General features: G+C 38.0%; 1 protein-coding gene and 1 long non-coding RNA gene across 3 annotated transcripts; both read right to left on the bottom strand.

Moving 5' to 3' along the window:
• Window positions 1-436: 436 nt before the first annotated feature.
• LOC122317964 lies at window positions 437-2,229 on the bottom strand. Of its 2 annotated transcripts, XM_043135060.1 has the most exons (4): window positions 2,074-2,229; window positions 1,500-1,911; window positions 1,295-1,411; window positions 437-737 (listed from the first exon to the last, which is right to left on the bottom strand). In XM_043135060.1, exons 2-4 carry the CDS (start codon window positions 1,866-1,868, stop codon window positions 660-662), a joined length of 564 nt encoding a protein of 187 aa, XP_042990994.1. In that variant the 5' UTR covers window positions 1,869-1,911; window positions 2,074-2,229; the 3' UTR covers window positions 437-659. The 2 variants fall into 2 exon arrangements, with proteins under 2 accessions (XP_042990994.1, XP_042990995.1); XM_043135061.1 differs by lacking the exon at window positions 2,074-2,229 and having other exon boundaries at window positions 1,500-2,064.
• Window positions 2,230-6,735: 4,506 nt separating this feature from the next.
• Window positions 6,736-7,335, bottom strand: LOC122274237. The gene is made up of 2 exons (XR_006228259.1): window positions 7,060-7,335; window positions 6,736-6,972 (listed from the first exon to the last, which is right to left on the bottom strand). It is a non-coding gene; the product is annotated as an uncharacterized LOC122274237 (long non-coding RNA).
• Between the last annotated feature and the right edge of the window lie 8,675 nt (window positions 7,336-16,010).

The following is a 16,010-nucleotide window of genomic DNA, read 5'->3' on the forward strand; positions in this document are numbered from 1 at the left end:
CAGTGTCGGCGGTGTCACATTCTTATTTAAATGGCAACTGAGAAGTGGCAGTTACAAATTTAATTGATGTGAGGAAGTGACAGTTACATACTTGGGGCCATTAGCTTAAAACGCCACAATAACAGTTCACTCGATGCATTTCAATGAGTTGAGAATTGCAGTATAAACCAAATGGTCTTTTTCGTACAAAGTATTGTCGGGGCGGGGAACGTATACAAAAGAATTGAAATGAGTGTACAATGACTGCAAGACTTCAAAATTAATTGATACTTAATCAGAGGAAGTGACAGTTACATACTTCGCCATTAAATTCATCGCCACCGTAACAGTTCATTTAATGTATTTAAATTAAAACCGAATAAAAACTAGAATAATAATATGGGTACAACTATTCAACAATTTATTTAAATCAATGAAATGTAATAACACCAATTCATAATAAATGCTAACATTTTCTAGTTTTTTTATTTCATTTGAAGTTTTGCATAAATATCCTTCATATAAAATAGAATAAAAAAGAGTTTTGTATGTGTCATTTACTAGTAAAACTATTCACATTTATGTTTGTATCAGGAATCATTTGTCCCTCGAAATAAATTCCATAACAACACATGATCCTCCTCAATATTTAAAATCACAACTGTAGAGGGTAGTTAATGCTACAGATAGCCATCCCTGCGGTCTTGTTCTTCAGCTTCCTTGTTAGCAGCTTGAACAGATTTGAGCCACAGGAAAATCTGTACAGTATTTAACATTCATGTTAGCTGAAGAGGGGATCAAGTTGTTCATTTCAACTGAGATCTTTTTCTATGTCCTACTTATGCACAATACTTCGCAAAATCTGATCTAGAACTGGATTTGGACGTCATTCGTCTATTATATTATAAATAAGCCTCAAATACACAAGCTTCAGATAGTCCATTTGTAAATAAGTGAACCCCATCTTAAAGTAAAAAAAAAATATCTATTCTTTTTAGTATGACCCACTATTTTTATAAAAAGTCTGTACGAATCTTATTTATTTAGAATTTGTAACTAGTAAAAATAATTAAAACAATGGACCCCTGTTGGCTGAAAGCTTCTATCTACAACAATTGATTAAAAATCGAAGAAATCAAAGTAAAAGAAATATCCTTTCAAAAAAAAAAAAAGTAAAAGAAATATAATTTAATACACCAATTCACGAATTTAGACCCTAATGGAATCATACTCTAGTTTCAACATCAAAGGAATCAACTTACATAAAAACAAAAAAAAAACAAAAAAAAAGATATTAGAGAATACAAGAACTTACTGAAACGGGAATGCCAGTAAATGCAAAAAATCCAAGCAATGGAGCATAAAAAATGCTGTCTGATTTCAAAATTCCAAACACTGGCCTCAGATTCACATATTCAAACACAGAGCCTATCTGCAGTCCAAGAGGTGCATAAGAAAATTTAAGGAAAGAGAATTTCAGGTCATAGAATGAAAATGAATTGGAGGGAGAGGGAACTTACTGCAGCAATTGCAGTCACTGCTGAAGCAAGTAAATAAACATAGAAGGGAATCTCAAATATTTGCTGTGATGCACTTTCCTTGCCTTCATCCTGAGCCCAAGGAGGGGGCACATCTGAATCTGCCCTGGCCCAAGAAGGGATTGTTTCTTCAGTCTTGCTTGGCTCTTTAGAACTTTCGGTCACAGCAAACACAGAAAACCTACGGGATATTTTCGTTGGACAGCCATGACGACTTGAGCTTCTTTTCGCAGTTGGTTGATCTAGTGTAATCTGTCCAACACCTTCTAATGATCTGTGATACAATGAATTTACTTTTCTGGAACCATGTACTAGAGTTGGATTCCATGAACACAAGAAGGTTGCTGCCATCCCTTCCTCCCCTTCCTTCTAATCCTTCCCCGTTCTTTTGTTTCTGCAAATTAAGATAGAGGTCTAAACTATCAAGAATCAATACATTTTAGGTATTGCTAATCAAACCCTAGTATGTGGTGGTACATAAAGAAATAAGTAATCAAATACAAAGAAGAAACGGAAGAGATATCAGATATGAGGAGAGGAGCATCGTAGAACTTACCTTGCCCCCTTTACTTAGATTTTGGCTCAAATTAAAGACGACGGAGGAGAGGCTTGGACAGCCACACAAGTTGATATAACCCATCACGCTTATTATCCCTCTCTCTGTTTCTATTTTTTTTTCAAATATCAAATCTTTATGTTTCAGCGAAAAGAAAAGAAAAGAATTTTTTTTTTTTTTTTTTTTAATGATATGCAAACTTGGTTTAAAAAAAAAAGAAAAGAGATAAATATATCTGAATGGATGTGGTCGCTTTGTGGTGGGCACAGACGGCGATTATGTTAAGGAAAATGCTATGGATCTCGATCCCAGCTCCCACTGGGAGCCACGGCTGCAAAAAAAATTATTTTTTATAATATTTTTTATTTAATGATTAAGAAAATATTTTTAAATAATATTATAAATTTAAAAAAAATATATTTAATAGTGTTAAAAAAATACATCTAAAAAAATATATGAAAAAAATACTCAAACTGTTATAAAACTTAATAAAAATGAGAGAGAGTGTCAAGAGATTGAGAGAGAGCGAGAGAGGTTAACTTATTGATCTATTATCAAAACATATATTTCTTAAAAAATTTAACGATATATATAGGCGTACAAAGGGGACTATGCTAGCTCACTATGCTAGCACTATGCACTATGCATTTGACGACTAGATAAATGTGGTCATACAATTCAAGATAGTTTATAACACTTCCCCTTTGGATGACCATATTTAAAGAATATGCCTCGTTAAAACCTTGCCAAGAAAAAACCCTGTGGAAAAAAAACCAATGGCGAAGGAAAAAGAGTACAGTATTCATGTGTATCGCCGAGTGCTTTAAGATTGCCTCATTAAAACCTTGCAAAGGAAAACCCAGTGGGATAAAACCTTAGCGAAGGAAAAAGAGTACAATCAGCACAAGTCTTCAAGACATTACTTCCCCTGAAAAGTGCATGATAACAGGTCTTCAAACCTCCGCATTCCAATGTTCTGCATAATCTTCTTAAATGTTGCAGTTGGTAATGCTTTAGTGAATAAATCTACCAGATTTTTACTTGACCGTACCTTCTTGATATCAATTTCAACTTTCTTCTCATGAATTGCAATGATCTTCTTGTGTGTATCTGAAAGATAACTCGCATCTGTACATCCAACTAACTGTGGACTTGATCCATGTTGATAAATTAATCACAACTGGATCTTTCTGCTCATCACTACTCTTCTGGAGTTGTACTCTTCTGGAGTTCTTGTAAATAATACAGTTAGTGGAGAATTCATCAACATTAAACCGCTAACCTCATAAAAACGGTGGCCAGCCTTTTTAGATCAGACAAGCATCGTAGGCTTTTTCAACTCTTCTGTAGGTGTCAGGCGTGTTGTCAGGGGCCGCAGCTGTCAGGCGTGCTATCAGGCGCCGCAGAGCTATGAAGCTATATTTCGTCTCTTTTCTCTTGCTTCACGAGAGATAATTTTCTCTATAAAAGAGATATTCAGCTCATCTTCATTCGCATCTCATCTTCTTCACTTTTCTGTAATCATACTGCATTTTTACTCTGCAATCTCTTTCTGCATTTTTACTCTGCAATGGCTCAGCGATCTTCTCGTGGCCAATATATGAGGTACTCTGCACCTAGTTCATCAGTTGTACCTGCTACTACCACAGGTGCTATCATGCAATGTAATGATCTGACTCGTAGGGCAGATAATAAAGCTATCTATGAGCTTGTGAGTCTCGGTACCCGATACTCATCATCTATTGTCGCATTTTCTCAGCGACTGCAATCCAGAACTTGTGGAGTTGACTATCTCCACGAGAATATTGCTATACTTCAGCGACTTCTTCTGGAGTCCAACATGAAGATAGAATCAATAAAGAAAGAGAATAGGAATTTAAAATCTTTGCTTAAATCTTCTTTTCGATTGCCCACCGCTTTAGATAGGGAAGACATGCAGATTCTTGAAGAACAAGAGCATTTGAAGAATGAGGCAAAGTGTCTTAAATTTCTGTAATTCTTGCTTCAAGATAATAAAATAATATTTCACAAATATTCATATTTGTGTTTCTATCTTCTGGTAGATTTCTGTGTGCTCATTTTTTATTTCTTCTTTAATAATGCACACTTCATATTAAACCCATAATATGAATCTGAAATACTAATTGTATTAAAATATGGTATTTCATAGATGGTATTTCATGACTAATAACATCATCCATCTTCCCCTTGAAGCCGCAAGGGTTTCAGATTTATATTTCAATTATGTGCAGTTTTCATGAGCTCTTCTGGAGCCTCAATGACATTTAAATCATATATATAAACTGCAATAATAACTGGTTCCCATTTGCGTTTGGATTGCTTTAGATCATATAAGGATCTTTGAAACTTGATAGAATACATATTTCTTGATGCATTCAGATTAGAAGTTTCAGGCATTTTCTATCCTTCAGGGATTTTCATATATATATCATGATCCAATGATCCATATAAATATGCAGTTAATCATGCATATCCAAACTCTCGATAACTTTCAAGCTAATAAAAATCTTAATATGATTTCAACCACTTTAAAATCATATCAATATTGTTTCTTCGAGAAACTAACTTGTGATTTCTATATCACATTTTCATATTAAAAGCTTCAGGCTTTTTATATCATGTATATAAATATCCACTGATATTTAACAAAAATCACCTCTTTAGGTGTTTGGACTTCAAGTCCATATTTATCACATTTTACTGAGTGATATCAATTCTGCAGGAATTGAGAAACTGACTCGTGATTTATATATCACATTTTTATTTCCTTTCTATAAATACCCACTGACATTCAACAAGCATCACCTCTTTAGGTGTTTGGACTATAAGTCCCGATGCATCATATTTTACTAGTGAATCAATTCTGCAGGAATTATTTCTTTCGAATATTGGCCAATATTTTACGTCGGTATTCTTCGACGGTTCTTGATTCACTTGCTACATTACTTCTGGTAATGTCAATTGCCATCTCATATGGAAATACGTTGTCGACAACGATTTTATTTCTATCCATAATTTCTCCATTATTCATGAAATGTAACGAGATCTCGTTATTTTCAGGTACCTGTCCCTCTTCAAGGGAAGACATTTTCATGATAAACCTCTTCAGAAGGCACTCTTCAGGAGATTTGTACTCTTCAAGAGTTTATATAGGAGAATTTTATACAGAAAATCTGGATGGACTTTATTGCTTGTTTCGTGGGTATGGCCTCTTCAGGAGCACCAATTATTTATGTCTTTCTCTTTTTGAGATGCTCTATCTTTTGTATCAATAAGTCTCACATACCTTTAGACATTTCTTATGTTCATTAGACTGCTGAATTTCTTAATTGTCCTTCAGGGACTTCAATCCTCGCTGGGATTTTAGCAGCTCGACTATAAGACATTTTTATCTTATTGCATCCATAATTTAATTATCATCTGAACTTCTGGTTCACATATGATAATCAAGATAACGTTGAATAATTTCATCTTATTTGCTTCAAGCAAATTTTTCTTTCCACTTCTGGTGGTAAGACTTTATAGTAAAAGAATCTTCTGGTTCTTTTATGGACGTCCATATGAAAATCATTCGATTTATCGTAATTGATTTTGGATGATCAAGATAACCATTAAAAGATACAAATATTTTGAATCATATTACCTTTTGATGCATCATAATATTTGATTCAATAATTTGTATAATATTATCTCAAATAGAAAGCTTACAACTTTTCCAATACGAGCTTCTGGCCCGAAAAGATATTCATTATCACGTTCAATCTCTTAGTTTCTTTGAATGAAACACATCATTCTTTTCACTCCAGGGAATAGAATGATATAAATTCATTATCATTCACTTCAGGGAATGATATAGATCTAGTAAGACGTGACTAATGATTCTTATCAAAAACTCATTATTTTACTCAGTCACTGAAAGACTAGATATAAATTTAGAATATATTGTGAACGTTTGCATTTTATATTACTACTTCAGGAGCATACTTGATATTGCTACTTCAGGAGAACATTCAAAATGTTCATTCAAATATATATTCTTTCCACCATTTCAATTATGCAACTTCAAGTGCATAAATCATAATGAGCTTTTAGTACAAGTATCAATCATTTAAACTATGAGATACTTAAAAGCTATTATTGATTTAGGGCGATCCTTCAGGGATGCTCCATTCTCATTCCAAGATGAATCTTATCATCAATAATTCATAACAAGTATAAATAAATAAAACTTGTATATAAACTATGTGAATAAACATAGAATTTATCAAGTAATAATAATGAATATAATCATTAATATTCACCTCAGCAATTGTAAATACTATATTAAAAACTTACTTGATGTCCAGCGTTATTTTGATGGAGAAATAATTGCAGTAGTTATAATAATAATTTTCTATCTTTTGCTAGCAACTTGTAAAAATGAGTAGAAAAACTCTACGGCAACATCCATCCACTTTCTCAATCGCAACACCAATTTGCATGTGTGGATCTCCACCATCACCAAATAAAACTAAGCTTCTCTTTTTATTTTTAAAGTTGTGGATCCCAATCCATTATCTCAATTGCAACACCAAGTTGCATGCGTGGCCTTCCAATACAATCTTTTCTTTTATACCCTGCACTTTTTAAAATGTAATAATATAAGAGAGAGAAATATAATAGTATAAGAGTAGTAGGTAGCCTTGGTGGGTCTCCATGGAGACTTTTGCCTAAGTCGAGATTTGCATGGCAAAGTAAAGATATGCCCCTGCACTTTTTAAAATGTAATAATATAAGAGAGAGAAATATAATAGTATTAGAGTAGTAGGTAGCCTTGGTGGGTCTCCATGGAGACTTTTGCCGAAGTCGAGATTTGCATGGCAAAGTAAAGATATGCCCCTGTCAGAAAATAAAAATAAGTAAGTTGTAGGTAATGGTGTATAAAATAAAGATTCTTTTTCAAACTTCCACGTTTCCTTTAATGACTTTGTCGCATAAAACCAAAATGATAAAGTTCCACTCTTGCAAATTGCATGTGAGATCCATCGTCAGTGAAGTCGGCTACGCACGTTCATGGACTCCAGCACCTCCTTTTCCTGGGGTAGAACCCAGCTCACCTCCCACCTTTTTCGGCAAAATCATTGCTGCCTTTCTTATTTATTTATTTATATATATATATATATATATTTTTTTTTTTTATGGTCAAACTTGCAAATCAACGTCTGAGACGCGTTGGGCACCAGAATTATCGGCACCCCTTCACCGATAACGAGAGAGAGTGTCAAGAGATTGAGAGAGAGCGAGAGAGGTTAACTTATTGATCTATTATCAAAACATATATTTCTTAAAGAATTTAACGATATATATAGGCGTACAAAGGGGACTATGCTAGCTCACTATGCTAGCACTATGCACTATGCATTTGACGACTAGATAAATGTGGTCATACAATTCAAGATAGTTTATAACACAAACTTTATATTAACGCAAAGTTAGAAGCAGTGACCGCAGCATGAACCTTATTTTAATATAATTGAGCTCGGTCCACGGGGCTCTGAATGTTTAACTAGTTAGCCGGTAGGCTTAAATGTCAGAGGCAATAGATTTCTCTCTCCAAATTTTAGAATCCAAAGTGGAATATGGATAGATTGGCGAATTTTATCATTTTTTTCGTGTGAATTATTTTACTCTAGTAGTAATAACTATTATAGGCCACTCATAAAAGGGGACATATGAGGTAAACGTGGTGTTTCGGACATTTTTAGATTAGGCTCTTAGTAAATTAGGTCTTTAATTTTGGACTTGCAAATACAAAAGAAGACACTGCAAGACAGGGCCTTGGAGAAGGCTGTAGAGTTTTCGATATTAAAGTCAGTATCACTTTAATATTTTGTAAAAGTGAATAAGGAATTCAAAGATAGTTTTTTGTACATACGGATTGCCTTTTACACTAAGTTTCTAGTGGGTCAATTACCCATATCTCGTGTCAAGAGGATATGTCCCATTAATGCGGCATGGCCTCCTGAGGGGCACAATGAATGCGACATGACTTCTTGTCTTCTCTGTCCAGTTTCAGATGCATTTCATCAATTTCCTCCCTACTATTTTCAAAGGATCAAGGGTTCATTGTGTTTACTGTCTGCCTGCCTAGATAGGCTCTCTAAGGCTAGGCTTTGTAGGGAGAGGCCAGGGTGACATGTCCCTTGCCTGCCAGCCTTTTTAGATTTACCGCACGATCATGGCTGGGGGCTCTTAATGGGCCAATGGGTCGTCTGTTCAGCTTAGGCTCCCTGTATCTGGGCTTGGACTCCCTTGACATTGCCAACGCAACCCTCTTCCAGCTTTACCAAGAGTTGTCACACGTCCGTCAAGTTTGTGATGACACATGCAATTATGGCTATCTGGAGGGCTCAGAGAGGATGAGGGACCACATGCTCTCGGACCCTGGGAGCAATTTGCAGTCATTGGACCTTGAGACTCTCGCTCCTGACCCTGCGGCCCTGTAGCAAGGCGATTGATAGGGAAGGATCTAATTCTGAGTGCGCTCTCGAATGACCCCACCGGCTCCAAATCTACCAGCTAACTACTTTTTTCTTTGTAAAGTTCCTTCTATAGATGTAGCGATTTTCCTTCCTTTTTGTGTAAAGACTTTAATTTATAAATAAACAAGTATTTCTTTTATTGTCATGCCGTGCATTTCAATATATAGTTTTTCCTTCCTTTTCTTCTACTTGTACCTTGCATATATATCATGCACGCTTTGGGTGGGATCATTGGGTAAGAGATGTCGTTGTTGGTGCCATGGGTTACTTGCCAATGGGCTTGACACCCTCTTTTTCTTTTTGTAGTTGAATAACCCCAACCTCATAAGATTAAGTCGCATCGAGGGGAGACTGGGCTTCCACTCCATGGGGAGAGAGATTAGGATGCCTTGAGCCATCCCTTCTTCATTGGTCTCCATGCCGGAGAGTTGTCCCACAATTGGCTACCTTAACATTTAGCTGGAGGTGGCTCCCTTAACATTTAACATTTAACCTTGTCATAGGGCTGGGCTCGACATAGGTCTCCAAAAGAGGTTGAGCAGTTCATGTAGTTTGAGCCCGCCTTAAGCAATGTTGGATAGTCGAGAGACTGATCCCGCACTTTGTTGTGCGACAGGTTGAGCCACTTCAAGGCCGGACCGACCTGTCAGTCCTCAACGAGAAGGTAAGTAGGAGATGTTTATCCATACTACGAAAGTGAAATAAGTTAGTATAAACAATTCTTGAGATTTTCCAACTTGAGTAGTCCTGCTGTAGTGTAGCTTAGGCTTGTGGCATTTCATTGTGAAAGATGGTGCCCTGGTTGTGTCGGGCAGTTCGAAGACTGAATCCGCACTCCGTCAAGGGAGGGGTAGGGATACCTCAGGCCGAGCCCTCCCATTTGATCCCTTGGGGAGGCGATTTTTCGAACGAATGAGAGGCCGGTCCGCACTTCACTGTGACAGGGACGAAGTAAGTTGTTCAAGTACTAGAGGGGCTGGACCAGCTCTCTTCTGTGGGGGAGGTCAGGATGGCGTGGGGGTTGGTCCCGCCTGTTAATCCATGCAAGGAGGTAGTCTGTTCTTGCAGTTTGGGATGGGCCTGCTCCAGTCCGTTGACATCACTGGGAAGGTAAGTGAGGGTTAGGTTGGTGTTGAACCCACTCTTCATCATGGTGGAGGTCGAGGTAACTTGTTAGGGTAGCCATGAGGTTGGACTTGCTCTCCTCTACGAGGGAAGTCGAGCCATCGCAGTGGAAGGTCTTGTTTATTGACCCTCACAGGGAGGTAGGTTGTTTTGATAGTCTAGGACTAAACCCACTCCCGTTTGTTGACGCCTACAAGGAAGGTAAGTTATCGAGCAGCTGAGGGCTAGCTTGTACTTCGCCACGGGAGGGATCAAGCAACCTTAAGCATTACACCTATCCCTTTGGTACCCCATGAGGAAGGTAAATGTCGGACGACTAAGCAACCATCCGCACTTCACCGTGATGAGGACAGAGTAAGTTATTCGTATAGCCAAAGGGCTAGACTTGCTCTCCTCCGTAGGGGACATCAGGCCGCTGCAGAGGCTATTCCCACTTGCTGACCCTCACGAGGAGGTAGTTTATTCAGGCAGTTTGGGACTGAACCCACTCTCGTTCATTGATAACACATGGAAGATAAGTGAGGGTCAGACTGGCATTGAAGCCACTCTTAGTCGTAGTAGAGGTTGGGGTAAGTTGTTCAGGCAGCCATGAGGCTCGACCCGCTCTCCTTCGTTGGGATTGGTACCACTTGTTGACCCTCATGAAGAGGTATTCTGTTCGGATAGTTTGGAACTGGACCTGCTCCTGCCTATTTACATTCACGAAGAAGGTAAATTGTTGGGCAGCCGAGGGTCAGCCAAACTCCACCGCAGGAGGGACAAAGTAGGGGTGCTACTAGCCACCTAGGGGGCAGGGTAGGCTGCCCCCCGCCCCCGCAAATTAGAAGTAAAAAAAAAGAGGTTAAAAAACTAGATTAAGAAAAAGTTACATGAATAAAAATAATATATACATGATACAAATTTAATAATTTAGAGCAAATGAACTAATGAAGTACTACCAAAGAGTACTAGTCTACTACTAATAAACTAATAATAATAATTAAGCTACTACCAAATTTTAGGCTAAACAATCACAAAATTACATACATAAAAGTATCCAAGGGTTATTGTATCAATATTACAAATCACTGAATACATAATACATACAAATTATTCAAATTTTAATATTCTAAAGATACTAAGAGAGCTGTCTGAGTTTTTGGCTGTGACATTTGGGGCTGCCCGAGCAAGTAATCTTTTTATTAATTCATTGAGATTTGAAGCTTGAGCTGCACATATTCATATTGTACAATAAATATATATATATATATATATATATATATATATATATATAAATACAACAAAATCAACTAATGGCATACAAATTACAAATTGTACAAACATATGGACTGTGGCAAATGGAAAATTGGCAATGGTGGGTCTTTTAACACAAAGTCATGCTGCAGCGAGGTAGACGTCTTCTGAGTCATCTCATGTGTTGATATAATAATTAATACTAAAATTAATATCGATGAAATCAAAATGAATATAAATAAATCAAAATAACAAAATGAAAATAACAATTACCAGGCGGTCTAGATCCAGGCTTATCACCACCTTTCTCCTCGTCGGTCTCTTTAAAATCTAAAACATTTGAAACATGAATATCCTTTCCCATCGTTCAACTCTATGTGCATATCAATTCCTCCATAGTTGTAGGAGACAATAAACTATAGAAAGGATCCAATATGCGTGCTCCGATACTAAAGGTTAACTCCGAGGCAACGGTGCTAATAGGGATGACCAAAATATAGCGGGCTATCTCATACAAGATGGGTCTAACTCCGACTTCGCCTTCGTAGATTGACCTTGATGGACTAGTATGAGATTCTGTGAGAGGGTCTTAGTCCAAGCCAATCTATGCTTCTATGTTGCCCCGGTGTCTGGAGGAGGCGTTGGGGTACGTGTAGGTATAGTAGATGCAGTAAACTCATTGTACAATTTAACTAGGATATCTCGAACCATATCACCAATAAGATCAGCCCATGCCTGATCATGCGCAAGTCCCAAACCATATACCATGCCATCAATTACTTGTCATATTTGACCCTCATGGTCAATGCCATCTTCCCCATCCGTAGATTGGAACCCTTACACTTGTTGTCTAATTCTTATTTTACCCTACATATTTGTTGACAAAACTCATGAAATATAGAGTACAAAGAACCAGATAACTTCAATGTGACATCATAAAAAAGCTCAAGAAAATCAACAAAAGTATAAACTACCTCCCAATCATCATTATTAGGCTTTCCTAATCGACATTATGCCTGCAATCTTCGCAGCAATCTTGAATGTCTCCAATCTAGAAGGAGAAGATCTCACAACTTTCATAACCATTTTAACTCATGCAACTGAGTCATCAACATCTTTCAACCCCTCAATCATAATTAAATTCAAGATATGTGTAGCATATCTAATATGCAAATATTCACCACCCAAGACTATCTTATTTGCCTCTCTAAGATAAGTTTTCAAATATTCCAATCCGACATTATTAGACGAGGCATTATCAACTGAAACTGTCAAAACCAATACCAACCCCCACTCCTTTATTGCTGCCTTCAAGGCCTTCCCAATTATCTCACCCTTGTGATCGGTTATTTGGCAAAACTTAATAATTTTTTTGTGAAGAATCTAATCAGAATCAACAAAATGCACAGTCAAAGACATGTAATTAATATTTTGGACGGAATTCCAAGTATTAGTAGTGAGGCAAACTACCAAACCCACCAATTGGCCCCTCAAAACATCTTTATTTTTTCTGTACATCTTTTTAATATTTTTTGCCATAGTGTGGTGAGATGGAAGTGTAAATCTGGGTTCTAATTCTTGGACAAGTTCTTGAAACCCTCTCCCCTCCATAAACTAAAAAGGTAGCTCGTTTATGATAAGTATACAAGCTAACTTCCTTCTACACTTATCGGGATTATACTTTGTAAACCCCTTCAACTTTAGACCCTCACTACTCCCATCTGTCATTTTTTGTAGTCCAATATCTAGTCTAGATTGACTCTTCTTCAGTAAGGATCTTAATATTAGACTCTTATTGCATTGTTCCTCTAAAATGACATTTAACTGGGATGTACCATATTTCTTATAATGACATCCATATATTTTCTCATAGTGATTACATTTTGCTTGGGGGTTATTGGAGTTACCACCCTATAGTTTGGTAAAGTGAGACCAAATTATGGAAACAAGTTTCTTGCCCTGTGTGGGTTTGGGGGCGGGGCAAGGTGTACTCCCCATAGAGGCTGGAGTAGGGTTCGATTCTGGGATAGGGGTACTGGTAGGGGTAGGAAAGCTATAACTGAAATCCCTTCGAGAAGGCATTCCTGATTCTCCAACATAATAAAAAATTAGAAAATTCAACCAACACAAGACATAAAAAAATCATAATAATACACCACACATAAAAAAATAAGGCAAAGTGCAAAGCCAACACAAGACATAAAAAAAACGTAGTAATATACCAAACAATTGAAAAAATGTTTTCTAGTTCTAAGAGTTTTAAAAGAAAGAACAAAATTTTAGCTAAATGTATTAAAAGAAACAAAAATTGGGCAAAACCATTCTCTTTCTAAAACCTGGATTACTCTTGGCACTTTTTACACTTCTGTATATATTCATCAACATGCTTAAAGGCACGCGGCCAGTGTCCCCTACCCGCATTATCTTGCCTGCCAATACCTTTCTTCATGAGTGGTCCTTGTAGATTCCCTTGTGTATCTCTCCTAACATGTATTGGGCCTCCTCGAACGAGATACACCTCAGGAGGGGTGTGGAATACCCGATTTGATACAGTACACTGTTGACAATAGTGTATCATGCTACTCTATTCTTGATCTTCTTCGCTTCCCACCTGTCGTTGAGCACCTCATTGGCGTCCAAATACTTGATGATGTCCAGTGCCCACTCTACGGTTCTGGTTCGACCTCCATTACCTCAATTCCTATGGCAAGTACCTCTACGATCCTGAACGTTGTCCACTTCGGGAGGGAGCACTTTCTTGTCCAAATATTGTTCTTGCTAGCCTGTCTGCCTTGTGGTTTTTGGCCCTCAAAACTTGTCAAATTTGGAAGTACCTGAAGTAGGTGCGCTTGGCCTCTATCAATGTTAAATAATTTTTTAACTTCTCGCTCTTTACTGCAATTCCCCTTGTACTTGGCTAATCATTACCTGGGAATCTGCTCGTACTTTTACTTCCTCGGTGCCTAGGGACCTGGCGGCCGTTAGGCCAAAGACTAATGCCTCATACTCTACCTCGTTGTTTGTAGTTTTGAATGCCAGTTTGATAGCATAGTTATGCTCTTCACCTTTGTCTATAACTATATGTACTCACACTCTCCCTCCATCGACAGAGACTTGCTAAGGCTTCACTGGATGTGCATGTTCGGCCTCCTCAGGGAAGCCTGTGAACTCTATCATGAAATTCGCCAACACTTGCCCTTTGATCGAAGTTCATGGCACGTACTCAATGTTTAATTTGCTCAACTCCACAGCCTAATTTGTGAGGTGACCTAAGGCATCTGGCCTTTGCAGAATCTTCTTTAGAGAGGTCTCGGTGAGGACCTTGACTGTGTGAGTTTGAAAATAAGGGCGGAGTTTTCAAGTGGTTAACACTAAGGCGAATGTGAGCTACTCTATGCGTGGGTATATGGCCTCCGCTCCTCAATAGGCTCTGATGGTGTAGTATACGGGTCTCTGGATGCCTTAATCTTGAACCAAGGTCGAGGAGGCCGCTTGCAGGGAGACAAATAGGTACAAGACCACAAACTCTTTGCATCTGGGTTGGCTAAGCAACAGAGTGCTGGTGAGGTATTTTTTAAGGGCGTCGAATGCTTGATCTCACTCTTCATCCCAGTTTTGAGCCTTCCGTAGTAGTTTGAAGAAAGGGAGGCACTTTTCGGTGGATCTTGACAAAAAATGATTTAGGGCTGTTACTCGACCTATGAGCTTCTAGGCTTCGTTTATCTTCCAAGGGGGGCATGTTAAGTATAGCTTCTACCTTCCCCAGGTTGGCCTCAATTCCTCGTTCTGACACCATGAAGCCCAAGAACTTCCCGGAACCCATGCCGAAAGCACATTTTGCCAGGTTCAGCTTCATCTGGTATTGCCTCAGCACCACAAAGACTTCTCGAAGGTCGTCCAGGTGCTGCACTAGTTTTTCACTTTTGACTAGCAAATCGTCCATATAAACCTCCATATTCCTCCTGATCTGATCTTTAAACATATGATTGACCAATTGTTGGTAGGTGGCCTTTGCATTCTTCAATTTGAATGGCATGACTGAGGCCTGAGTAGTAGTATAGCCCCCGGTTGGTGATGAACGACGTCTTCTCCTAGTTGTTCTAGTTCATGTGGATTTAGTATTAGTCAAAGTAGGCATCCATAAATCTCAGCATGCGATGACCCATCGTTAAATAAATAATGAGGTCGATGCAGGGAAGTGGGAAACTGTCCTTCAGACAGGCGTTATTCAGGTCGGTGAAGTCCACACACATCCTCCATTTGCCAATTTTTTTTTTTACCAGCATCACTTTGGATAGCCAGTTTGGGTAATGAGCTTCTCGTATGAATCTCACCATAAGTAATCGGTCAACCTCTGTGGCAATGGTTGTGTTCTTCTCTGCACTGAAGCTCCTCTGTTTATGTCTTATCCCCTTAGCCTTGGGGTCCACACTTAGGTGGTGCTGTATGATCTCTAGGTCGATTCCTAGCATGTCCTCGTGACTCCAGGCGAAGACGTCCTGGTGCTCCATGAGGAGCCGCTGCATGGCACCCCTCATTTCGAGAGTCATCTCGGTGCCGATCCTGGTGGTGGCCTCTGGGCAGATCGGGTTTAGCAAGACCAATTCTAGCAGCTTATTTGGCTTTGCCTTCCTAAATATCTACTCGTCTTGAATCCTGCCATCTGTTGGGGTGCACTCAGGTGGGGGTGGGAGGACGTCTTGCGCGCTCTTCCTTCTTTCCTTGGTGTTGGTTCCCGATTGAGCTAAAATATTATATATTTTATATATCTAGAACTAATATATTTTAATTCTTTCATTACATTATTATTGATTTTAGATGAAAAAATGATTAAGATGCATAAATTCAAGTGTGACTTAAATTGATAAATAGTATGATTTATGCTTAATTTTAGAACTTATGATTTAATTGAGTAATTTTTCTTTATATGCACAACACATATTTTTTTTTATATATTTTATTCTTCTTATTTTATTTTATTTTATTTTATTTATCTTTATATGCAGTAGTCAAAAGAAATAGAAGTGGGAAGTTATT

Source organism: Carya illinoinensis, chromosome 8, assembly GCF_018687715.1.
Source record: "Carya illinoinensis cultivar Pawnee chromosome 8, C.illinoinensisPawnee_v1, whole genome shotgun sequence".
NCBI lineage: Eukaryota > Viridiplantae > Streptophyta > Magnoliopsida > Fagales > Juglandaceae > Carya > Carya illinoinensis.

Bases quoted from the DNA above. Each gene is read 5' to 3' on its own strand.
- LOC122317964 (XM_043135060.1), bottom strand. From the start codon at position 1,868: ATGGCAGCAACCTTCTTGTGTTCATGGAATCCAACTCTAGTACATGGT. The intron at 1,412-1,499 runs GTAAGTTCCCTC...CTTGGACTGCAG, and splicing joins CAGTGACTGCAATTGCTGCA to ATAGGCTCTGTGTTTGAATA. The intron at 738-1,294 runs GTAAGTTCTTGT...AATACTGTACAG, and splicing joins TTACTGGCATTCCCGTTTCA to ATTTTCCTGTGGCTCAAATC.